A 24925-nucleotide genomic window follows, 5' to 3' on the forward strand; every position below is an offset into this window, starting at 1 on the left:
CAGAGGCTGCTGGTGGCTGAGGGGTGAGAACAGACCACATCTCCCCCACCGTCCCAGAAAGGCAGTATCCTGGACATGGGACCAAGCTGTGCGCCCACCCCTGCCCCTGACCGGCTGGGAGTCTTGTAGGCTCTGTCTTCCCCTCTGGGCGTCAGTTTCCTTCCCCATCCTGCCTGCCTGGAGGCCATCATAAGGACCCAGGAGAAGCAGGAGGTTCATGCTCTAGGAGGATGAACCTTAGAGCAGGGTGGGGCTGGGCCACAAGCACATCTCTCATACAGACTTGAGCCGGGCTGTGGGTTCTGTAGAGATGGGAGCCCGAGGTTCTGAGTGCCCGACAGGAGGGGAGTCCAGGGACCGGGCAAGGGCAATAGGAGGAATCCAGGGGAGGTGAGAGTCTGATAGGGCTGACTGGGGGGCTAGGGAGCACATCCAGGCAGAGACATGGAGCAAGAGACTTGCATGCTTGGAGCCAGCAAGAGACACCCCTAGGAGACTGGCCCCTCTGGGCAACTTCTGGGGGTTGGAGCAAGGGAGCTGCCAAGAACCTACCCACCGTCTGAATGGGTACAGTTCCTATCTCCAATTTACAGACAAGACACTGAGGACCAGCAGGGGAAGCCACGTACTCAAGAAAGCCAGCTTTGGAACCCAGGCCAGGGCTGCCTGCCGCTTGGGGCCCCTCAGGCATGCCTGTGGGTCGGCGCAGTCCTCTCCCCTGAGCCCCTCAGACCCAATGGGCCTCTGGCAGCCGCCGCTTGCCCGCTGCAGCCCCGTTCCGCTGCCTCCACCCTTCCTCCTGAACCCCCAGGCCTGTGTGTTTAGCAGTTTCCACACGTCCAGCGCCCGGGGATGGGCTGATTGATCTGTAACACCGAACAAATAATAATGGCTTGATCGTTACTGAGGATTAAACGTAATCCTTTCGCTGTGGCTATTGCTGCTCCGTTATTCACGAGTCAGCGGGCTGACCCAGGCCTTCGAGCCCGGGGGACTTCGAGGAGGCTACCCTACCCGCCCCCCGTGTCTCCCTCACCATGGCTGCTCAGCTAGGGAGCCCCAGTCCTGGGCCCATGCATCCCTCAGAACGGAGCAGAGCCCTGAGAGGTGGAAGGTGCTGGTGGCACCCCGGGCCCATAGGGAGGTGGGTACAGGAGAGAACAGCTCCCCGAGGCTGCGGCCCAGTTGGACACTTCAGCGGACGTCCGTTTGGTGTTTGCAGCCCCCTCAGCACTGGCACTTTCCTGACCCAAGAGGCTTGACCTGGGTATTCCCATACCCAGCCCTCACCTCATCCCCCATGAGGGGCAGTGGCCTCAGTGGAGCTTGAGGCCCACTCCGAGAAAAAGTCTGGGGTCTCCGGGAAAGGAGGAGGCCACTGAGGAGGAAATTGCCCAAGGCTGAGCTCTCGAGGTGCGGCCCCGGGGGCTGTTTCTTGGCTTCACGCGCTCCCGTCCCGCCCAGGTGCAGAGCAGGCGCAGCAGATGCTGGGTTAGCAGTAATAACACATGTCATGTGTGCATGTCCCACAGCAACGCCCTCTGCGAAAGAACTCTGCAGCCTTGTGAAGCAGGGGCCTCACCCATCCACGGGGGGTGTTTATAGTTTAGGCTGAGAAGAGACCCCAGGACGGCAGTGCAAGCGAACCCCTTGGGACCTCAAGAAAGCTTTGCCTTCTATATGCAGAGCCATAGGGAGCTGCTGAAGGGCTTAGGGGCAGGGGCTGGCCACAAGATCAGATCCACATTTGGAGAAGAGATGACAAAGGGCAAGAAAGGACACAGGAGGGGCGCCTGGGTGGCTCAGTGGGTTAAGCCCTTGCCTTTGGCTCAGGTTATGATCTCGGGGTCCTGGGATGGAACCCCGCATCAGGCTCTCTGCTCAGCGGGGAACCTGCTTCCTCCTCTCTCTCTGCCTGCCTCTCTGCCTACTTGTGATCTCTGTCTGTCCAATAAACAAATAAAATCTTTAAAGAAAAAAAAAAAAGGACACAGGAGCCTGAGGGACAAACAGTAGGTGATTTGAGTGACAGCATGGGTAAGACGTAGGTGACAGCGGTTCCAGTGTGGATGGGCTCATTCCAGGAGGGGACGGAATGCACTCCAGTGGGCCTGAGGGTCACCCCCAAAAGGTGTCCAGGACCCCTAAGATATGAGAGGTGTCCGGGTATAGAGGTGCCTGGTCCCCGAAGCTGGGTAAGTGGGGTGGGGTGAGCCACCCGACTCGGGCACTGCATAACAAGTGGGCAGGGGCTGGAACCTACAGAGAAGACAGGTGGAGTAGCAGGAGAGGGAATTGGAGGCCAGGAGGGACCCAGCATCATGAAGTGAGGGGGTTTGACAAGAGAAAATTTCCTACCCTGTCCCCAAGATCCCCAGCCTCATAGCTTTCCCAGCATTCATTGTTCTTGGCCTGAGGAAGAGGGGGAGCTAGGCCCAGCAGGAGTGAGGTTGGCCCTGGTCAGCCCTGCTAACTGCCAGAGGTGACATCCCACCCCGGAGAACGTAGGCCATACCCCACCACGACCCTGTTCCATGCTGGGAGGGAGGAAAACCAATCTCCCACGTCCCGGCCCCCATCTCCCCCTCATGGGCAGCTGCCAGGCTTTGTTAGAACCTCTCTTCTGGGGTCCACGTGCCACACCATGCCTGGACTAATGAATGGGAGCATGTGTCCTAAATACCAAGAGACCAGGGCCTTCTGAGTGAGGGCGGGAGGCCGTCAGGCGGGACCCACTGCTCCACCATGGGATGGAAGGGGGCAGGGGTGGAAGGCCAGAGCCCCTCCCCCACAAGTGTTCCCTGTCCCTCACCAGGCATGGTGGGCCCATGGAATGTGCCTTCAGACCTTGGTCATGGACTGGGCAAGACAAATGTGATTGTGAAGGCTGGATTCAGGGCCCCAGCCTGACCCATGCTATGACCTTGGCAAGGCTACTTACTGCCTCCATGCCTGGGTCTCCTCATCTGAGGAAGACATGTCAGGCCTAAACGGAGACAGCTACACGTGACATGTCACCGGGCTGGTGGTGGGCTGGCATGCAGCAAGTGACCTCATCGTGGTGATGGTTGTCAATATGATTAACAAGACTTAATTGCGCTTTGCTCTGTGGGAGGCCCCAGAGGTCCATCTTCAGGAGTCTCAAGAGTTCTTGGAGGGACAGGATCCACGGAGGCACAAAATAAGAATCTCTGGGCAGCCGGGGTTCAGGCCCTGAGGGTGGCAGAGTACCAACGCCTCCTCCAGGAAGCCTTCCCTGACACCCCAAGTTCCCATAGCACTAAGCTTCCTTGAAGCATTTCAGCTCCTCCTGATCTGGTGGTTCTACCTAGTGTTGTATCTGTGTCTATCTCCTCATCTAGACTATGAGAGGGCAGGGGGAGAACAGGGTGTGGAATAGAAGGACTGCTCACACGCAGAGGGGCCGTGATGGAGGAGAGTGCAGGAACCAGCCCCAAGGGATGGCCAGGCTTGTGTGGACAGAGGCTTGGAGAGCCATGCTGGGAAGGGGCTCAGGAAACTGGAGCAGGGACAGTGGTAGCAGGCCTGGGTGTGTGAGACGTGCTCAGGGCCTGAGCAGTTGGGCAAAGACGCATCAGCAAGGCATGGCTGTCCCTGGTGGCAGTTCACCCTTGACCTTGGCACTGGCGTGACAGAGTGGCAACGGGGCTTGACTCTAGGGCCTGGGTCCTACTGCATCTTGGGCGTCCCCCTGCGATCCTGTGGGCAGGAGATATGGCTGGCCTGAAGTACAGGGAGTCCCATGGAGATGGCACTCAGGTCAGTTCATGCAGGCTTCACCCGCCCTATGTGAACCCAGCTGCGGGGGGAGGGCCCGCACAGCAAGCTAGGAAAGGTCTGGGGCCAAGGAATCTCTGAGGGTCTGGCAGCCTGGGGCAAGAGAGTCCCTGAGCCAGCCTGGCTCCAGGAAGTACTAGGGATGGAGAGGGCTGGGGCTGGGCGTGGGCCTTCCTCAGCCTCTGATCCCACTGTGCTCTGTTCCTCAGAGACTGGCCGACGCTGCTGAGAACTTCCAGAAAGCCCATCGCTGGCAGGACAACATCAAGGTAAGAACTGCCGTGCCTTCCCCAGCCCCTGTGACCTTCCCACAGCCAGCAAGGGTAGATGTGGATTCCGGGGAGGGGGCGCTGCCCAGACTCACCGGAGGAGCACTTGAGGGCTCTGTGGAGGGGAGCCTGGGACCGCAGTCTAGCCTCCAGCAAACATTTGAGGCTCCCCTTGGTGCTGGGACACAGGGTGCAGAGAGGAACCTCTCACTACACCCTAGAGGAGCTGTGGGGGCCCCCAGGGGGCAGACAGACTACTCTAAAGTGATGCTCCCCAAAGTTGTTTTCACCTGGGAGGTTAAGGATGGGCACAGACTCTGGAGAGACCCTGGGGCAAAGAAGTCCCTTGACTCCAGGACGTTCCAGATGTAATACACTGACCCAGAAGCGTCACTGCCAGAAGGGGACTCTGCCCCCCTCCTGGGATTTCCTGAGCAGCAATCTGTATTCCAGGAGGCCACCTGACTACGATCAGGGACCGGACTTGTCACAGTCGCAGAAGCCTCTCCTTCCACCAGCAGAGCTCAGAGGAGCCCAGGTGCCAAGGGAGTGAGGGGTGAGAAGCTGGTAGTAGGTCTCTTCTTGAGGGTGGAAGGACCCAGAATGTGCAGGAAGGCGGGGAAGCCTCATTGACTGCCAGTCTCAAACCCAGCTTGCCCTCACAAATGCAGGCAAATGTGCTTGATTTGGGCTGGGGCTGGACACACCTGTACCCTTTCCGTCAGGCCAGCATCTCAGTGGGCCCCCAGGAAGCCAGAAGGTAGACTAAGGCAGGCTTCCTCCCAGACTTGGGGAACCCCCAATGCCAGGGATGGTGGAACCCTCAGGGACCAGGCCAGTTAGCCAGGCTCGTGTGTCCTGCACAGTTGCTCCAGACTCTGAGCCACACCTTTTGGGGGTCTCTGTGCGAACCACAGGGAGAGGCACCAAGGGGGCTGCCTGCGGGGACCCAGGGCTTGATAAGGTGGGTTCGGCCCTTGCTACTCCTGCTCTAGGACTTGCACATCTGGTGCGTGAGTGGATAATTACCCCCCCCTTCAACTGATGAGAACGCTGAGGCACAGGGTGGTCAGACTTACCTGCAGTACTTACCTGCGGTACCTGTTGGTGGCCTAGATTCACAGCCGGGTTGTCAGGTCCCAGAAAACTCATGCCCATGATCCAGGCGCCCTGAACCCGTGTGGTCCTCCTCCCTGGCCTCCATCCCCCCGGGCCACCCCGAGTCCTGCCTTGCCTTGCCCACAACATGGCATCCTTCCTATGCTGCCTGGTGGGTGCTGGGTGCTACCCTTCGGGAGCTCAGGTGGGATGGTTGGTTCCAGTGAGCACTTGAGTGAGTGGACGACTCCTTGGACAGACCCTGCCTCCCAGGAGCTCAGGACTGGCCCTGCTCTCTCCCTCCCTTTCCACCACCACCACCCATCGCTGGGTCCCCATGCCTCCTCGGCCCCCGGGGAACAGAAAGAGCATGGTGGCAGCACCCACCACTCAGACCATGTTCCCACCGATAAACAGCCCCTGCCCAGGCAAGTCCTTTTCAAGGCCCAGCCCTGATCTGGCTGTTCCGGCCCCCTTGGCAACCTCATTCCTCACCCGCCTCCCCTGTGCCCCGGCCATGCTGAACACCTCACTCTAGCCTATTCCTGATCTCTGCCCGGTTGCCTTCTGTTCCTCCTTGCCACCTGGCCTTGTCTGTCCCTTCCCAGTGAGGCCACTCCCTTGTCCCAGTCCATCAGCCCCTCCACCTTCGGGCCATCCAGGACCCCACCCCCAACCCCGCTCCTGCTCTGGCCCTTCCTTTGTTCCTGACATAGCTGCGTCCTCCCTCCCTACCCAGGACTGTGTGCAGAGCAGACACAGGGCAGTGAGAGAAGGAACAGGGAATAAGAGAATGAAAAGACCCGCCCTCGCCCTGGTTTTCTCTCCTTCCCAGCCCGGGCCCCAAACAAGACAAAGAGGCTGCCTTAGCCCCAAACCTATTTTCTTTTCCTGACTCTGCAGAAAACCCAAAATTTACAAGGATCATCCAGCCAGACTCCTGACCCTTGATTTTTAGCTACTCCCTGAGGCAGGAACAGCTTACCCCAGGCCAGAGTGGGGCACCACAGGGCCTGCCAGGAGCGGGGGGGGCAAGGTCTCAGGGGCATCCAGGGGTGCCAAGACCGGTGCTGCTTGAGACAACGTGCTCCCTACACACCCAGTCCTTGTGGGGCCCAGCAAGGGTTTGCCCCTCGCTGGGCTCCAGTTTCCCCATCTGGCAAAGGACTCTGGTGTCGGATGCTGCTTGCTGGCCCAGCCTGGTGTGTGGAAAGGTCGCTCCACATGTCAGGCCACAGAGAGGACAAGTTGGCGACAGTGTAGGTACATGCCCAATCCCGGGGGCTCCGTCCTAAGAGGAGGCAGGAGTGGGCTCTGGCTGTCCGCCTCCCCTCGGCTAAATCTGGGATGCCTCAGGCTGTGGAAGCAATCACCCAGCCAGCAGGTGCTGGCCACTGCCTCCCCCTCAGTCCATCCGGCTGCGTGTCTGTCTGTATCTCGGGCAGGGAGAAGTGGGGATCACCCCCTCCTTCCCAGCTGCAGGGTCAGGGCCCTGCTCTTCACCAGAAACCCTGCAGTCACCCCAGCTGCCAGGATGCAGAGTATTAACGCGAACGCATTCGCCATCACGCCAGCCAGCCCCGCCCGTGCTGCCTGGGATAGCTGGCGGCGGCCGCAGGTGGGGACTGTCCGTGCCAGGGGGATACGGGGACTCGAGGCTGAGAAAGAAATGGCGTCTTTGTCCGTTGCAGGCACACCACCACCTTGAGACTGTGTCCTTCCCAATGACCTTAGGGAGGTACAGATAAGCAGCATGTTCCTTCATGTGGCGCTCAGGAGAGCCTCAATGCCAGTTGTCAAATCGGGCCCTTTCCACAAGCTGGGCCTTCTCCCAGGAATGCCCTCCCCTCCTCCTTCAGAAGGGCAATGCCTCTTCCTGCCCAGTTAACTCTCTGGGAAGCCTGAGATTGGCTCCGACGGGCCCCAGGATCCATCTCTGGAGCCCCCAACCCTGACCATTCCCAGTGCAGGCTGCCCCAGGCCACTATCCCAGCGGACTCATCTGTCTGCCCCACTCAAGGCTCCTCTAGGCAGAAGCAGTTGGACCTGATTCAGGGTTACCCACCACCTGTCCATGTGCCCAGCCCAGTGCCCTGTGGACAGGTTGGCCCAGAGCACCTGGGCCTCAGTCTTCTTACATCCAAGATGGGGAGAATGGTGACCGGCAGTTCTGGGCACAGAGGAGATGCTTGGCACATGGAATCCACTCTATGATCAGTAGGGTATGGCCCTCCTTGTGGCAAAAGCACACAGTAGGTCTACATGCAGACCTCTGAGAAGTGGACATCCGCACACACACACACCCCATCGACACCAGCCCAGAGAGTCGGGGGACCCTGGGGTCCACAGGGTCAGAGCCGGCACAAGAGAGAGAAAGAGAGGTCTGAACGTGAGGGCCCCCTGTTCCCCTCTTAGTCTCAGGCCATGACCCCACACCCTGGCTGTGGCAGAGGCAGGGAACCACAGCCCTTGCACACCAGGGAGACCATGGCCCTTGCTAGAGGCAGCCCCTCCCATGACCCCGCAGGCAGACAAGCAGGAGCTCTGGCACCCATCACACTCAGGGTGGGTGAGGACGGCCTGCCTGCTGGACCCTGGCCCTGGCTCCAGCACCGTGCTGTGCCGGGGTTATCTGCAGTCTACACCATCCCAGGGAGGAGCTGGGCCAGGGCATGGGTGGAGGAAGCACAAGAGGCCATTGGCCCCAGGGCCTCAGGGCCAACACCAGGGCCTGCAGGGGACAAAGTACTCCCCTGAGAGTCTAATGGAGGAAACAGTCCTATCCTGGGGAGTCTGAAGGAGGAGACGCAGCCCTACCTGGGGGCAGGGCGGTGTCTGATGAGAGAGGTAGCTCTGTCTGGGAACCTAAAAGGAAGGCTATGAAGGCTGAACCGGGCCAGAGGAGCCGGCTGGACAGGACAGGTGGCCTCACCAGCCCGAGGTCTGCCCCAGCCATCAGGCCGGCTGCCTGCGTCTCTGCCAAGCCGGCGACAGACGGCTCTCTCAGAAAACAGTCCTTTTGGCTGAGCTGAGCTGGCCCTGAGCCAGGGCAGGAGGGCCGAGCATCCTCACTGAACACCCCAGTACCGGGCTTAGACACCAACTGCTAATCCCCGTGCTCACCTCCTCGCCCTGTTTCTCCCCTGCCAGCACCTCTCGTGTTCTCTCCTGAGCTCCGCTCCCACTAAGGGATTGGATGTGTCATCTATACAAAGGCCATGTGGGCCCCCTACCCCACCCTTCATGTGCCATCTGGGTACAGAAATCCACAAGTGGGAGAAATCCAAGTTCAGAAGGGGTGATTCCCCCCCACTCCTGCCACGTTTAAGCAAAATGGCCCCTAAAACACCAGGTAGCAGAAGGGGGTGTTGGCTGTGGACCCCAGAGAGTGACGATGCCCATTTCTCCCCAGCCAGAGGGTTTCCTCCACCCTCGGGGCCTTCCCAGGGCTGTGGAGTTGCAAACATAAGGGCCCCCCCACCGTGGGTAAGGGCGGCCCAAACACCTGGACAGACCAGCTTCCTGCCTTCCTAGTGCCCTCAGAGCAGGCAGGCAGCATCATCCCACTCTTGTAAGTGGGAAATCCAGACCCCAAAGCAAAGCCTCACCAAGGCGACAGGATTTAACAGGCACCCTTGCCTCCTTGATGAGACGGAGGTGACCCCCAGGAGTAGTCCCAGGGCCACTGAGAGCTTTGGAGGCTCTAGGCTCAGTCTTCGCTCACCGTTTGGGATCCCAGAGCACACGCGTTCAGGTCAGGATTTGAGGCAGGGACCCTTTGCCAAGGCCCCTGCGTGTAACCGCTAGGTACCGCCCCCTTGTGGTCTTACCGAGGCAGGACAATAATGGCAGACACGGGGCACTGCGCAGGCCAAAGCAGACACAGAGGCCTTTCCAGGGACCCTCCATCCCAACCCTGATGGCCCCAACCTGCCCCACCTCCAGCTCCACACCGTGTCAAGTGTAGAGACCACAGCTGTGTTTACAGTGTATTTTCACACATGTGACCTTGCCTGCCACCATCCCACACTACTCCTTCTCTGTACCAAGGAAGGGGCATGGCCAGGCCCTCTCAGGGTAGGCGAGGGAGGGAGGAGTCCTGCCTCCTGGGGGACAAGGACTGCACCCAGATTCCTAAGCCTCATCCATTGTCTGCAGGGGACTGAAATCCTCCCGTATGACACATTTCCCCTGTGTCACTGATGCCACCAGCATCTGATCCTTTGCAGACACCATGAAACAGCAGGACAAAAAGACAGGGAGCCACAGGCAGCTGGAGGGGTGCTGTGCAGGGGGCAGGCCCCAGCCTGGCCTGTGAGAGGAGCATGTGTCTCCTGGGGGCCCCGGAGTTACTGACCCCCCACCCATGCCCTTTCCTGTCCTTACAGGAGGTTTGCCTAAAAAGTTGGTGAGTGCAGCCCCATGTTCTAATCTGCAGTCCTCCTACCGCGCCCGCCTGTTTTCATTACGGAGGGAAAGAGCATCAGAGCCGTGTTTATAACCCCCTTTTAGATAACAAATCACATTTTCTTTTTGCCAGCGAGTGTGTTGAATTGATATTTTTTCCCCTCGGTTTAATGGGTTTGTGTGTTCAGGAATGATCTTCATCAACCGAAACTCCTTATTGTGTTTGATGTAATGTCAGCTTTCATTATGTGCTTCGGTCGGAGCCGGGCGCAAGGGAAAGCCGAGCACCCTGGAGCCTGGGCCCGGGGCCCCCAGCCCCCACACCAGGCCCACCGTGTTCCAGTCCTCCTGCTGGGTGGGTGGTGTGGCAAAGGTCAGAGATGCAATGGGAAGGCGTGTTGGAGCCTGGGTGCGAAGCCTTTCTTACCGCTGCTGTGTCCTCCTCTGTCTGAGGCAGGTTGCAGGGCTCCTGGGAGAGCCCTGAGCATGTGCGAAGCACTGGAGGCCAGCAGATGCCTCTGGTGACCAAAGCCATCAGGTTGTCTCCGGTCTTCCATCCACCCAGCGGCTGTAGTCTTGCCCACGCACAGTGCCAGGCATGGGGCCGATGTTCCAGAATGCTTGGACTGTGTTTACGGGTCCAGCCAGTGGCCTCTACCCATCCAGACCACTGGTGGGAGACAAGACATCCCTGTCCCCACAACAAGCCCCCATACTGAGCACCTCAAACAATGGCCGCAGGCCCAGCACCTGGGCAGTCCCCAAGGCCAAGCCCCTCCCTGAAGCCCGAGGAGCCAGAGCTGAGGGGGAGCTGTACGGCCCCAAGGTCATACAGCATGGAGTGAGGAGGGGGCTCTGTACTTGCCGTTTTATAGCCAGACCACTGGGCGCACACTTGGTCAACACCCCCATTTTTCAGACCACAAAGAAACAGGCTGCCAGGGCCACGCACCAGGTGTCTGCGGCACGAAACAGCGCAGGAAAGCACTGGAGGAGGGCGACGTGGACAATGGCCCTCTCCTATGTCCTGAGCCCGGAATCCATAGGGTCAGGAGTGGGGTGGCCCCTCTGGAACCAGTGGCACTTGAAGGCCCCAGATTCACCTTCTGGCCGCTGCTGTCAGCCATGCTCAGTTCTGATTAAAGATCATTAAACATGAAATTAGCCCGTTTGTGTTACGGGTCCCCGGGGTGGCCGGTGATTATGGCGCGCAGATGGCCAAGAAACCAGGCTGCGGACAGGCTGACGAGGCCGGGGCGGCCGGGCTCACACCGGCAGGCGCGCAGAGCCCAGGGAGGCAGGCGCGGGGGCCGGGCTTTGTTTTCTCCCGCTCCTGTTGTGTAAACCCCCTTGCATTTCACAACAAATCACAGATAATTAATAAGTACATGCCCGTAATGAGCAGGCTTTTTAATAGAAGAAATTGGAAGATGTGGTGTCGAGTCATTATTTCACTCTGGCCCAGACTCGGCTCTATTTTCCCATCTTCCTCACTCCCCCCGGGCTGCCTCAGCCAGAGTCTCTGCAGACAGGCTGCCTCTGAGCCCACCTCTCAGTGGGGTTGCAGAGAGGACACCTGGTCCTGGAGTCAGGGAGTCTTGTGGAGACCCTGTGCAACCGGGAGCTGCGTATCTCCCCAGAGGCTATGAGGGCCCATGAGCGGGGGAATGTCTGGGGCAGAGGTCGGCATGCCTGGTCCGATTCAGCCAGCTGTCCAGGAGAGGACCAGTGCTGTCCTCGGGCCAGGGGCCCTGACTACCCCTCAGGTAGCCTTGTGCGGAGCTGTGAGGGTCAAGACCTCTTTGTCCCCCCAGGAGGAAGATATCCTGTACTATGATGCCAAGGCCGACGCTGAGCTGGTGAGTCCCCTACCTCTGTTGCGGGGGGTGGGGAGCTGCCAGAGCCCATCCCCCACCCCGGGCTAGTCGCCTCAGCTGTAAAATGAGTGTGAGATCTCGGGGCTCTCCCAAGTTCTGAGGTCACCCTGCAAAGTAGCAGTGGCACAGGCCCCACACCTGACCCCAGGCAGGTAGTGAGACCCTTGGATCTCCTCCCATGGGTCAGTCCAGGTGCCAGCATGGAGGAGGCTGAGCGCTGTGGGAGCCAGGAAGAGGGAGCAGTGGGGAGGGCTTCCGAGGTGGCAGGCAGAGCCAGGATGCAGCTGTGATGCGGTTCAGATGGGGCAGGTACCTTCCCTGCGGTGAGGGGTCAGCGGCTTCCGCTTGCGGAGCTCCCTGCTGCTGGCCCCACCATCAGGGCTCCCCATAGCTCAGCCAGGCTTGCCCCAGCTGCAGAGGCAGCCCAGCCCTGTGCCTGTTCTTCAGACAAAGGACGGCCTCGGCAGCGGCGGCGGCAGCTCTGGGGCTGGCTGGACCGCCCGGACCCACAGTGCCCCCCTGCCTCTGTGCCCCTGACTGGCTCATGTGTGCTTGGGCTCCCCGTCACCAAGGCCTCCCATGAAAGCCATATGACCATTTTGGTAGCAGGGGACCTACAGAGGAGGCAAGAGTGTCCGAAAGAGGACAGGGCCCACAGAGTAGACGGTTTTTGGTGAACACGCCAAGGCACAACTGCCAGCCTTGGAGGTAGACGCTGTTGAACCTGTCTTCTCTGTAAACGGAGGTGTCGTAACAGCTCACTCTCTGGGGCCCCACTGCTCTGGCCGGGGCAGGAGACCCCCAAATCCAGGGTTCCTCTCCTGGGCTTATTGGCCAGGGGCATTTCCTAGGGCAAGCGGGAGGTAGACAGTGACCCCCGGAGGTGGGTAGGCAGGCAGGGATCCCTGCAGAGGGTCGGTGGTGCCAGGCGGGCCTGGGTGAGCCTTCAGGAGAGCAGGCGGGCAGGGGGCCAGAGCAGGGGTGCGGGGGGGCTAAAGCAGGTGTGCTTCCCCCTTGGCTGAGCCTCCGTGGCTCCCAGAGAAGTTGCTAAAATTAAAGCTGGAATCTGAAATTCAAATGAAGAACGAACCTTTAATTAGACCCTGAATCTAATTCCTTACCCCCCTCAGCAGCAGGCTGTAATTTTAGCAATCAGTGCATTAAATATAAACCAGGAGCCTGCAGTTGCCCACCGTACAAAACCCCTGGGCGTGGGGGTGGCGCTGAGGGGCTTCTTGGCCATTCTGGTGCCTGGTCCCCTCCCAGGATCCCCTGAACTCCCTGTGCCCAGGACCCCCACCCCCGGGCTCCAGATCACTGATTCCCTGCACCACCACCCCTTCCCAGCCCCTCATGGGGGTAGGGACAGCCCCAGGAGGGAGAGGCACCCTAGGTAGGGCTGGGCTAAAGTCAGGCCAAAAGCCCAGCCCTCTATAAATATCGATGTGAACACATTTGCCGACTCCCCTGCTTGTTGTGTTGTTTTGTTTTTTTAATCTTTGCCAGAGGTACAGTTAGAGATCTTTCTAGACCATTTACTTTTAAATTACCAGCCAGAAGGTGGGGGTGGGGGAAAGAGAAGGAAGGAAAAAGTTCGCCAGCTGATAGCTTATCAGAACGGAATCCAAATGTCACATTAGTTGGGAAAGTTGGGAGATTAAATTTTCCAGCGCCCTTCATCTGCCGCTGACATTTCGGGGGCTTTCTTCTCCCACACCTCCCCCTCCTGCAAGCGGAACGTGAGCGGCTCACGCCTCAGAGGCGGCAGGCTCGGCAGCTGCCTGGCCCGGCTTCACCCAGCATCCAGGAGCTTCTGAGGGCCCTCCTAGGGTGTGCCGAGGTGGGCAGAGGGTGGCACACACGGTGAGGGGCGAGGGAGCGAGGGGAGGGCAGCAGACGGCTTGGCTTTTGCTGTACAGAATCCGCCCTTGAAGAGACGCGAAGGGTCTTTCCTCCAGACCCTTCTGAGCCCTGCCAGCTCCGACCCAGGCCAGTCTGTGGCAGCCCATCCAGGCAGTAATTCATTCCCCAGGCCAGAGAACGGACCCAGAGCACTCCTGGGGTGGGGAGAGCACATCTGGCTGGGCAGGGAGGCACCATCACCCTTTCCCCAGACAAGATACAGCAGGAAGCAGGAACACGGCAGGGGTGCCCAGGACCCCGTGAGCAGTGGGGTCTGCAGAGCCACAAGGGGGTGGAAATGAGCTGAGCCTGGTATTGCCAGTGATCACAGGGACTGAGAGGCAGTAAGGGGCCATGAGCGTAATCCAGCTGCCCACACCCCTTCCTCCCAGGGCACAAGGCCCCCCAGCTCTGTCCCTGCCCTGCCTTGGTCTCCATCCCTCCTTTCCTCCCCATCTGGCTCTTCCCTGTTTTCCTCTTCATTCCCTACCACCATCTTCCCCTCCCCCTTGCACACCTGCACCAGTGCCTGCCCACCCCCCCCCCACCGCACCCTGCACCGCTCGGCTGCGGCATCAATGCGCTGTAGCCGCAGACCCGTTCCTGCCAGCCTGTGGTGGTGGGCGGGGGGGTGCACGGCGCATGCCCAGCCTGCTCGGCCGAGAGATGCTGTAATTGGCACCTGTCAGACGGCTGCAGCTCATTTTAGAAAGTCAACAGGAGCCTCTGCAGTCCTGCTGCTAGCAAGCGCTGAAGACCCTCCCTCCGGAAGTTCCTGGGTCTCAATGCTAGCCCCCACCCCAGCCCAGCTCTCCCCCCAAAACTCAGCCCCTACAGCCACCAGCTGCAGGAGTGGTGACTCTTCCCCAGAGGGGGCAAGGACCCTCTCCCTGGTGCCAAAGGAACCCTGTGCAGGGGGTGGGTGGAGCCCAGTGGGGGGTGTGGGGCTCAAGGCTCCTGAGAAGGGCTGCCTAGGCCTCTCTAGGATCACCCAAGCCTGTCCTTGTAAGCAGAGGTCTCCAGCCTGCTCCTCAACGGGATCCGTTTCCTTCACTGAGAATTGGTTTTCAAGAATGTGGGGGAAGGGTTCGTTTGGGTGTGGGTTTGGGTTTGAAATTTGGGTTTAGCAAATGTAGGGATGGTGGGTGGGGTGGGCAGGAACAGGTGGGAATCATGGGCCTCCTGGGGGAGGGGTCCCTACCCCGTGTACCTCTGTCCCTGTGTCTCTCCATCTCTCCCCGTCTCTGACTGCAGTAGTCTCTGATTCTGAGATGCCCCCGTCACCTGAGCTCTGGCCCTCTCCTACCTGCAGAGTTGTCTGACCCCACACCACCATTTTCCAGCCCTGACACTACCACGGTGTTGGGGGGTGGGGGGTTATCCCTCTCTGCAGGACGACCCTGAGAGTGAGGATGTGGAGAGGGGGTCCAAGGTCAGCACCCTCAGGCTGGACTTCGTTGAGGACTCAAACTTCAAGAACAAAGTCAACTACTCGTACACGGCCGTGCAGATCCCCACAGACATCTACAAAGGCTGTGAGTGAGCAGAGCGATCAGAGTGTGCAGAGCGCCCTCCGCAGCCACCACGGGGGCAAGGCCCACAGCCTGGGCATTGCCAGGTCCCGGGTGCTCAGCCGGTACCATCTGCCCTCAGCCCCCGCTACCCAAGGTCACACACGCTCACCTACACACAGTCATCAAGTCATTCTCAGGCGTGGCCTCACACTGACTCTCAGACTCTTACTGCTGTGCACAACAGTCTCCTGCCCTTGGGTGCACATGTGCCCCACAGGCCCCCAAAGCAGCTCCTCCACACCATCCCCCATCCCCAGGCCCCATGTAGGATTGGTTGAGGAGCTACCACAGCAGGGGAACACAGGGGCTGAGGGAGCAGGGAGCAGTCCCTCACTCACGGACACCAGCCCTGGAGCATTTCCCTCCTTGTCCAGGCACAGGGCAGCTTTGCACGGTGGGGAAAATGAGTCACTACAGCTGGAAGGATTTGAGTCAGACATGAGGAAGAACTTCCTGAAGATCTTGGGAGATGTAGGGAGAAGAGACTAAGAGTCAAGCACTACAGAGAGAGTTCTAGCAGTGGGTTTCAGGGCCCGGGGGTCTGGTGGCTTGGGGCTAATTCTGTGAGCCCCTACAAGGCAGCCTCAGACTCCGAGTGGCCCACGGGGTGGAGGCTCTTGGAACACAGATCCCAGAGCTTCTGGGTAGTCTCCAGAATGCAGGGAATCCTCCAGGGTCCTCAGGGAGGCCCCCTCCACCCTTCAGGTCAGCCAGACCTTCCAGGCAGCCTCAGGCAGGGGTGAGAATAGATGCTCCCCCCCAGCCCTGATGCCCCTGCCACGGGCCACCCGCAGGCCACCTGCCCGAGCTAGTCGAGGAGCACTATCACAGGCAGGCACACTAATTAAAACAGGAGCCATACCGCCCTCCCCAGTCACCCCTCGCTACCCACACAAATTACATTTTATATGTTTTTTATTTACTGTGTCACTTTTAATTAAATCTGTAATCGCCCGCCTGAGGGGGCATGGTCCCCGTTTCCCAACTCAGCGTGATCTGAGAGGGTGTGCACGTGGGTGTGGGTGTGTGCACGTGGGGCTGAGTCGCAGGCCCTCTCCAGGCGGGGAGGCCGGAGTGCGCGCACGCGTGTGTCTGACGCAAGTGCGAGTACGTGTGCGTGTGTTCACGGGTGCCTGCAGGGACCCCCCATCTGAGGCGGGGGGTCTACTCTTGGCTCTTGACCTGAGTCAGAGATGCACCTCTACCAGCAGCTAGAGGGGCTTCCAGGACAGTCAGCTCTAAGCCTCTCCTTGGGCAGATGGGGAAACTGAGGCCCAGTGAGGGTTGGGACTTGCCAGGCAGACTCTCCCAGGGTAGACAGTACCGTATGAAACATTGGGGAACCCAGCTTTCTTTTTTCGTTAAAGAGAAAAATAGAAATTGTTCGACTCACTAAGTTTCTAAATTAGGAACAGGACCATAACATACTGTTCAATAGGCAGAGCCAATGCTAGAAATGTGTTTTGTTTTCACATTATGGTCAGTTAAGAGAAGCTACATGGACGGAGAAAAGGGAGTGGGAGTAGCGGGAGACAGAGATTAGACAACAGACAGGATCCAGCAGAGGCCCCACACCGGAGGGCAAGAGCAGAGGGCCATGTGCCCAGGAATGGGTCGGCGCCCCCCTGCCCTCTGCCATGGGCAGAGCCTTGCACATTTGTCTCGAAATCACAGCTCTTCATCTGCTTTAATGGTCTCAGTGTTCAGAGGCTCTGCTCCCAAGAGAGGAGTCAAGCCTTTGGAAGGCGCTCTGATTCTCACTTGGGGTGGATCTGTGATAGGGATCTCAGGGTGATGTTGTCAGCGCTCCTCCTGGGGAGGAAGGAAGTGGAAGAAACTGGAGGGGAAAAAATAGCCCCTTGGGGAAGGGGGGTTCGGTACAGTGGCCTGGCAGTCATAGGTGGCCAGCCCCTGGCAGGTTTCTTTAAGGGTCCTCTATGCAGAGACGGATACGCTGCGCGTGAGAGAGCATGGGCATGCGCACACATTGGCCAGATTTAGGGCTGTCCTGAGTTGGGGGATGGGGTGCTGCCCAAACCATCCTGAGTCTCTGCCCTGGTTGAAGGATCTATAGGACTAAGCCCACTCCTCTGGGAGAAACCTCATTCTGTGACTGTGCATCGGGGCAGGGGCTGGGGGGCGGGTCTGGCCAGAGGATCACAGAGGTGAGGGGAAAGGGGGGGGGTGAGGGTAACTTGCTCTTGTGAGAGCAAGACCCCCTGCTGTCATCCCAGGGGTGCAGAGTGCTGTGTAGGTATGAGTGTGCCTGCCCCGTGCCTGAAGCAGCGGTCGGGCTGCTGGGCAGGAGGTTTGAGGATGAGGGACTCGCACACCTGGCTGGAAACACGGAGGTTCGGTGCAGAGGTATATGTTAGGGAGTGCAGGCTGTGTGCGTGTGTACATGTGTGTGCAAGTGCCTGTGTTGGAGCAGGATCATGGCACAGGCCCTGCCCTTCCAAGAGCCTCCACCCCCACCCCTGCCTGCTCCTGGCCCCAGCTGATTAATCATGGAGCTGAGTGGCTTCCAGCTTATCAGGTACCTTAATAGCTGAATAATTCCAGCCCCATCATCGGGCCCTTAATTGCTTTCTTGTGGCTGCAGCCTGAAGTGCATGCTGAGTGGGTGAGCTCCCAAGGGACCAGCTGCAAGCTCCAGGCAGCATGCTGGATGGGCACCCCAACTGACAAGTCCCTGCCACCTGGGCAGCCCCTCTCTGGGGGCCACCGGCCACAGCTGCCCTGTCTGCTCATGTGGGGCCTGGCCGAAGGGTAGGCTAAGCGGGCTTAGGAGGGGTTGAGGACCTGGAAGGCTTCCTGGAGGAGCTGGTGCAGCCCTCAGCTGAGCCCTGAGGAATGAGAGCCCTGCTAGGCAGGGCACACATGAGGCTTTCCAAGAGGGGGGAGTGGGGTGTTACATGCATGGGCGTCGGGGTGAGGTTCAACGGGGGGACATCCCAGGCACTTTTCCCGCCAGCCCCCTGCCTCCCCCACAGCCACTGTCATCCTTAATGAACTCAACTGGACAGAGGCTCTGGAGAACGTGTTCATTGAGAACCGCAGGCAGGACCCGACACTGCTGTGGCAGGTCTTCGGAAGCGCCACGGGCGTCACTCGCTACTATCCCGGTGGGTGTCAGCCCCTCAGCACCCACCCTCCCCTTCACCCAGCCCACTGTCCTGGGGCGTGTGGGGTGGTTGATCACTCTGTGGGCTGTGGGGGTAGCCACTCCTGCCAGGCCAGCTGGCCCTGGACAAGCCCTTCCCTGCCAGACCCCCCGCCTTCTTTCCTCCCACAGCCACCCCATGGCGAGCCCCCAAGAAAATCGACCTGTATGATGTCCGAAGGAGACCCTGGTGAGTGGGCGAGGAGGAGCTGGGCAGGGACACCCCTCCACTCCCTACCTCTGCCGCCTGCTCCCCTCCCTCCCGATATCCAGGACTCCGAGCAGGGTGCAGCCAGCTCTATCCAATTTTCATTTCACACATCGTTGCCACTGGAAAATGGATCCCATCACCCAGGCAGGCCTCCCAGCTGCCTCTGCCCCCCGTCCACTGCCCAGCACTCCACCCCTCGCGACTGAGGGATTGGGCTAGTGGGGGTTCTGGAGGGTGGATGTCTCCTCTGATGGGTCGCCAGCCCCCAGGCCACCCATCAGAGCCATGGACACCCCACCCTCTGCCTGTCTCTCCTGCGGTGCCCCATGACGTCCTCCCTCCCTGTTCGATCACACATACAGCTGGGACTCAGACCTCGGGGACTTGTCCCGGGCCAGGGGACATGACAAGCCACTGAGGCCATGGAACATACCCCCTTCCGCCTCTCTGGATCCCCTGCTCACCTCTCCTTGGGCTCAATTCATGTGCTGGGAGGCCAGGTCACTCATGTAATGGGCAAGGCCTGTTTTGGTTTTGTTTTTTTAAGATTTTATTTATTTGAGAGAGACAGAGCATGAGCGGGGAGAGGGCAGAGGGGGAGAGACAAGCAGACTCCCCACTGAGAGAAGACACTGTGACACGGGGCTCAATCCAGGGCCCCGAGATCATGACCCAAGCCGTAGTCAGACGCTTAACCGGCTAAGCCACCCAGGCGCCCCAGGACGGTTTTATTAAATGTGCTATCCTCAGTGCCTAGAACGCTGTCTGACCCTTGCATTGGATGCTTCGTGGAAACATGTTGAATCAGTATATGGGTGAAGGAAGAGCGGACCCACAAGGTCCCAGTGAGGCTGGCCCTAACTGATGCTTCTCCCGGGCAGGTACATCCAGGGGGCCTCATCGCCCAAGGACATGGTCATCATCGTGGATGTGTGAGTGAGCGATGCCTGCATGAGGGGTGGGGGGCAGAACAAGGGGTGCGAATCTGCTGCCTGGGACCCTCCGGAGGGAACAGCAGGAGGACACCTGAGGCCTAGCTGGTGCATCCATGACCTTCCCAGGAGTGGCAGCGTGAGTGGCCTGACCCTGAAGCTGATGAAGACGTCCGTCTGTGAGATGCTGGACACGCTCTCAGACGATGACTATGTGAACGTGGCCTCGGTAAGTGCCGAGGTGGCAGGCAGGCAAGAAACATGTCACCCCACCCCGTGCCAAATGCCCCAGCCAGCCTGAGGCCGCTCACCACCCTTCCTGTCCCCACAGTTCAACGAAAAGGCACAGCCTGTGTCGTGCTTCACACACCTGGTTCAGGCCAATGTGCGTAACAAGAAGGTGTTCAAGGAAGCCGTGCAGGGCATGGTGGCCAAGGGCACCACGGGCTACAAGGCTGGCTTTGAGTATGCCTTCGACCAGCTGCAGAACGTGAGCGCCGGGAATGGATGGGGGTGGTGCAGGAGGGACTGGGGACGGGCCAAGGCCCAGGCTTGGTGACACCAGGGAAATCAAGACAAATGGCCTTGTTAGCGCCCAACAGGCGGCTCGGGCAGATCGCAGCATCTGCTGTGGGGAGGAGGGCCCTTCCAGGTGGGAGGGATACCCACCCCCAGACCAGGGAGGGGCCAGAGGCTGCCTGACCCCAAACCCACTCCTGACCAGTCCAACATCACCCGTGCCAACTGTAATAAGATGATCATGATGTTCACGGACGGCGGTGAGGACCGCGTGCAGGATGTCTTTGAGAAATACAACTGGCCCAACCGGACGGTGAGGCTCCGCCCAGGTGGGGGTCCCCCTGACCCGGGCCCGGTACCGGGGAGGGCTGTCCTCTCATGACCACGGCAGTAACCCCAAGCCCCAAACAGGTGCGCGTGTTCACTTTCTCCGTGGGGCAACACAACTACGACGTCACGCCCCTGCAGTGGATGGCCTGCGCCAACAAAGGTACCTTGTCCAGCGTCCCCACCCTGGGGCCTGTGCCCTGCTGTCCATCGGGTTGCTTGTCCACCTGTCCGTCCATATGTCCAGCATTCCAGCTGCCTGTTTTCGCACTGTCCATCTTCCCACGCATGTGACTGTCCATCTCTCTGGCCACGTAACTAGTCCATCTGACTGTCCATTGTCCATCCATCTCCTGGCTTCTCTGCTCCTACATCTGTTTGTACTCCGTGCATGTGGGCCTGGCCCCTGGGTGGACTCTGAATGTCACCAGCATCCTGGCATGAGAGACTTCAGCCTCAGACCCTTCCCTTCACCCTGCCTCTGCTTCTGTACATCCCTACACTCGTGGCCCCTTCCCTAGCATCAGCTCCTTTGACAGAGCAGTGGAAGGGAGCACTAAACGGATAGGAGTTTGGGAGGAGTGACACCAGAAAGAGAGGAGGCCTGGACATAGCCCAGGATACAGGAGCCCCTATGCCATGGGTCCCAAGTACCACCCAGACCCACCTCACCTCGCCTTCCCTCACAGGTTACTATTTTGAGATCCCTTCCATTGGAGCCATCCGCATTAACACTCAGGTGAGAAGCCCCTCCACCCAGCCCCTTGCTTCCTGGGCACAATGGTAATTGGCGCACTGCTGCGGTGTGAGAGCGCCCCCTGGTGGTCAACTGATATACGGTGAGGCAGACCAGGGAAGATGCAGCAGGCAGGTGGATTTGTGACCCGTCACCTTCTCCCCAGGAATATTTGGACGTACTGGGCAGGCCCATGGTGCTGGCGGGCAAGGAAGCCAAGCAGGTGCAATGGACCAATGTGTATGAGGATGCTTTGGTAAGGCCTCTGGACTCCCACAGATGTGGGGGTCCTTAAATTCCCTCTTATGGGAATAAACCAAACAGAAGGAAAAAAGGGGGCCTATGCCTGAGCCCACCCTCTGAACACTCAGGGTGGGGCATGGATGGCCACAGGAGACTGACCTGTCATCCTCCTCTCCCTTCAGGGCCTGGGGCTGGTGGTGACAGGGACCCTCCCTGTTTTCAACCTGACACAGGATGGCCCTGGGGAAAAAAAGGTAAGGTTCCCAACCAGGGAAGGGCTAGGCATGCCCCTAGCAGGCCTGGGACAGAGGAGGGACAGGATAGCCTTCAGACTGGACAGAGGCAACCTCTTGTGAGCAGCATGAGGCCTAGGGCATGAGGTTTGGACAGTGGGGCTCCCCTGTGGATTTGAGTTCATTGCAGACCCCATGCCTCTGTTCTCAGAACCAGCTGATCCTGGGTGTGATGGGCATCGATGTGGCTCTGAATGACATCAAGAGGCTGACTCCAAATTACACAGTAAGTGTCCATCTGCCCGTCCACCCAGCTCTGCCTCCCACAGGGACACAAGCCAGGCTCAGCAGAGGTGTGTGAGAGGGCTTACAGCACCTCCAGGGAGACCTGTGAACTGAGGCAGTCAGGAAAGGCTTCTGGAGGAGGTGACATTGGGCCTCGAGCTGGGATCGGCAGACTTTCTGTGAGGGGCCAGACTATGAATATTTTAGGTTCTGCTAGTGTAAGTACTCAGACTCAGTTCTGCTGTTGTACGGAGAATGGCCATAGACAAAACAAATAAGTGGGCATGGCTCTGTTCCATAACAATTACGTTTGTGGGTCCCGAAATTTAAATTTCACGTAATTTTCATGGCATGATCTCTTTTAACCACTTAAAAATGTAAAAAAAAAAAAAAACAGGGGCGCCTGGTTAAGTGTCTGACTCTTGGTTTCAACATGGGGTCCACCTAGGCCACTTAGCAAGGGAGTCTGCTTGAAGATTCCCTCCCTCTGCCCCTCCCCCCACTTGCACACATGCATGCTCACTTGCTCTGAAAATAAATAAATAAATAAATCTTTTTAAAAAGAAATGTAAAAATTATTTCTAGCCACACAGTAACAAGTGACGGGCCAGGCAGGCCTGGCATTATGGTCAGATAGACTCCTTGGAGTTACAGGAAACCCTTTGAGCAAAGGACGGAAGGTGAACACCAAAATCATAAACCAGGGAAGGGGCAAGGTCAGTGTGGCTGGCCCAGGGCCTGTGGCGAAGGCAGCTTTGGTCTTGGTTGCAAAAGGGTGGGGGATGGGACGTGTGTGACAGACAGCTTGCCTAGATGGGAGCCACATGAAGGCCCTGTGTCGCTGGCCTCCATGTGCAGTGAGAAAACAGCCTAGAGAGGTACGGGTGAGTCCAAGGTCCCATTCACTCCTCCTTCTGTCTGGAAGGGATACCCTCCTCCCTATGCGATCTACTGAAATGGGGACTAGAAGGAAACAGTAGTGGCGAAGGGACAGGGAGGGGATGTCCGCCCCAAGGGGCCAGAGGAAGCAGAACAGTCTAGGTGACTGACAGTTTGAAGAGAACCAGGAGCCGTGGGGGCAGAAGGCCAAATCGAATCGTGGTCCTGTGGAGCCCATCAGCCTCAACAAGGGACACTAGCGTGTTGGGCTAGATTTGAGAAACGGGTTCAAGGCCACATGGCATGTGAGGGCCCCTGGCCCAGGCAGGCATATGGCACCCCCTCAGTGATATGGAAAGCAGGCTGAGGAAGAGCTCGAGAGTCTGGGGAATCCCTGCCTGGCCCCTAGGCTCTGAGCCCCCTCATCTATGCCCCCAGCTTGGAGCCAACGGCTATGTGTTTGCCATTGATCTGAACGGCTACGTGTTGCTGCACCCCAACCTCAAGCCCCAGGTGAGCCAGGGGGCAGTTAGGAGGAGGGTAGACCCTTCAAGATGGCGACCCCTGACCTCCTGCCCTGCCTCCCACAGACCACCAACTTCCGGGAGCCTGTGACTCTGGACTTCCTGGATGCAGAGCTGGAGGATGAGAACAAGGAGGAGGTAAGGAAAGGGAGGGAAGTAAAGATGGCGGCCCCCAGAGCAGCTGAGAGCAGGGGCCTCGCCGCTCACATCCCTCCCCTTTCAGATCCGTCGGAGCATGATCGATGGCAACAAGGGCCACAAGCAAATCAGAACACTGGTCAAGTCCCTGGATGAGGTGAGAAGACAGTAGAGGGGGACAGAGTCAGGGCGGGCGCCCTCCCACACACCATCCCACCCCTGCCTGCTGGCCCAAGTACTTGACCCAGCCTCTTCTCTCAGAGGTACGTAGACGAGGTGGTGCGGAACTACACCTGGGTGCCCATAAGGAGCACCAACTACAGGTGAGTGGGGTGGGGCGGGGCCGGCAGGGAGGGGCGGGGCAGCCGCAGAGCCCAGAGTCTGAGCCCTCTTCCTGTCTGGATCTGCGGGTTGGGTCTGTGGGTCTGCGGGTTCTCAGGGGCTGCAGCCAGGATCCCAGTGGGGCACCAGCAGCCAGGGCTGCTCACTACTCACCCCGGGACTCTCAGTCCCCCAAGGGCCTCTGGCTGGCCCTTCAGGAACAAGGGCCATTTCCTGGAAGAACAGGACAGAGACAAGACAGTGCATCTGATGTCTCCCACGCCAGCCCACCCCCTCATGTCACCCCTGCCTGGATTGTGTCCCTGGGTATCTGCACCCAGGAGATCACCTTCAGCACATCCCTGGGCTGGCTCTCAGCAGGCACCACAGCCCTCAGAAGAGGTACCCTTATGGGTCAGGCCCTAGGCTGTGCAGGCTGTCTTCTTGGGCCCCCCAGAGCCCGTCTCACTCACACCCGCGTCCTGGCTTGTGGTTGCTCCTCAGCGTGGCAGCCCAGCCCTGCTTTCCACTGGCCCTCACATAGCCTAATCCTCTGGGGACCGAGGACCCCTCTCCCATGGCTGTGCTCCCACCAGCCTAGCTCACTGACAGTGCTCTGCCCCTTGTGAGTCTGCTGGCCTGACTGAGGAGGCTGGCTTGGTGTCTGGGAGCAGGGGCTGCTGGGTGGGGACTTGCTTTGGGCTGTGCATCCTGAGGTGTCCAGGAGAGTTTGGGGAGTGAATCTCCCACAGCTACCAGGGCAAGGTGGCCCTGGTGGGCAGAAGAGGGGACTTCACAGCCCATGCCACTCTACCCAGCTCCAAGGCCGCGGAGTTGGGGCGCTGGATGTCCATGTGGCCCCCCTCTCCCCAGAAGTGAGTGACATATGCTCCTTCCCTCTCCTCCTCCCCAGCCTGGGGCTTGTGCTCCCGCCCTACAGCACCTTCTACCTCCAAGCCAACCTCAGCGACCAGATCCTACAGGTCAAGTGTAAGTGGCCCGGCCCCTGCCTGCGCCCTGCACCCCTGCCTCTGCCCCGCACCCTGGCCGGCCCCAGGCAGCAGAGCCAGCCACTGGCGGCAAGGCAGCCCCTCCTGCCCAGTCTGCCCACCCCCCAGGCACCCGCAGGCTGGGGCACCAGCCATCCAAAAGTCTGTGGAAATCTGCATGCTCGCCTTTTCTCAGATTTGGTTCCAGATCATTCTCTCATGATTTCCGTTGAGGTTTTTGATTTTAGTTTCTCCTACTGCGTGTCTTCCCTCCTTAGCCTGCCTCCCCTCCGCACACCCCTGGGGGCTGCATTCTTGGAAGACACCCCCTCCTCTCATCTCTCCTCTCCCCAGCGCCCTGAGCTCTCTCCCCCTGTCGTGCCCCTCTCCCAGGGTCTCTCTCTCCCCTCCTCCACCCCCCCCAAACCTCCTGCATTTTCCTCCTCCCTCAGCCGCCCTCTCACCTTCCTCTGACCCCCCGTGCCTTACTCCCTCTGCCC

The 24925-nt window shown here is 59.2% G+C and overlaps 1 protein-coding gene across 4 annotated transcripts in view; it reads left to right on the forward strand.

Moving 5' to 3' along the window:
• The window catches only part of CACNA2D2 (calcium voltage-gated channel auxiliary subunit alpha2delta 2), a 138702-nt gene that overhangs the window by 102721 nt on the left and 11056 nt on the right, over positions 1 to 24925 (forward strand). For all 4 annotated transcript variants that reach the window (XM_045079470.1, XM_045079474.1, XM_045079483.1 and 1 more), the window contains exons 4-22: positions 4008 to 4067; positions 11387 to 11431; positions 14745 to 14886; positions 17919 to 18050; positions 18221 to 18278; positions 19181 to 19231; positions 19361 to 19460; positions 19563 to 19721; positions 19956 to 20063; positions 20162 to 20240; positions 20767 to 20816; positions 20980 to 21069; positions 21239 to 21310; positions 21501 to 21575; positions 22892 to 22966; positions 23044 to 23115; positions 23201 to 23272; positions 23377 to 23438; positions 24350 to 24426. In XM_045079470.1, the coding sequence (XP_044935405.1) occupies positions 4008 to 4067; positions 11387 to 11431; positions 14745 to 14886; positions 17919 to 18050; positions 18221 to 18278; positions 19181 to 19231; positions 19361 to 19460; positions 19563 to 19721; positions 19956 to 20063; positions 20162 to 20240; positions 20767 to 20816; positions 20980 to 21069; positions 21239 to 21310; positions 21501 to 21575; positions 22892 to 22966; positions 23044 to 23115; positions 23201 to 23272; positions 23377 to 23438; positions 24350 to 24426 (1579 nt within the window). The remainder of the gene's footprint in view (positions 1 to 4007; positions 4068 to 11386; positions 11432 to 14744; positions 14887 to 17918; positions 18051 to 18220; positions 18279 to 19180; positions 19232 to 19360; positions 19461 to 19562; positions 19722 to 19955; positions 20064 to 20161; positions 20241 to 20766; positions 20817 to 20979; positions 21070 to 21238; positions 21311 to 21500; positions 21576 to 22891; positions 22967 to 23043; positions 23116 to 23200; positions 23273 to 23376; positions 23439 to 24349; positions 24427 to 24925) is intronic.

The sequence above is a fragment of the Mustela putorius genome, unplaced genomic scaffold, assembly GCF_011764305.1.
Source record: "Mustela putorius furo isolate JIRA1106 unplaced genomic scaffold, ASM1176430v1.1 tig00000095_pilon_pilon_pilon, whole genome shotgun sequence".
Lineage (NCBI taxonomy): Eukaryota > Metazoa > Chordata > Mammalia > Carnivora > Mustelidae > Mustela > Mustela putorius.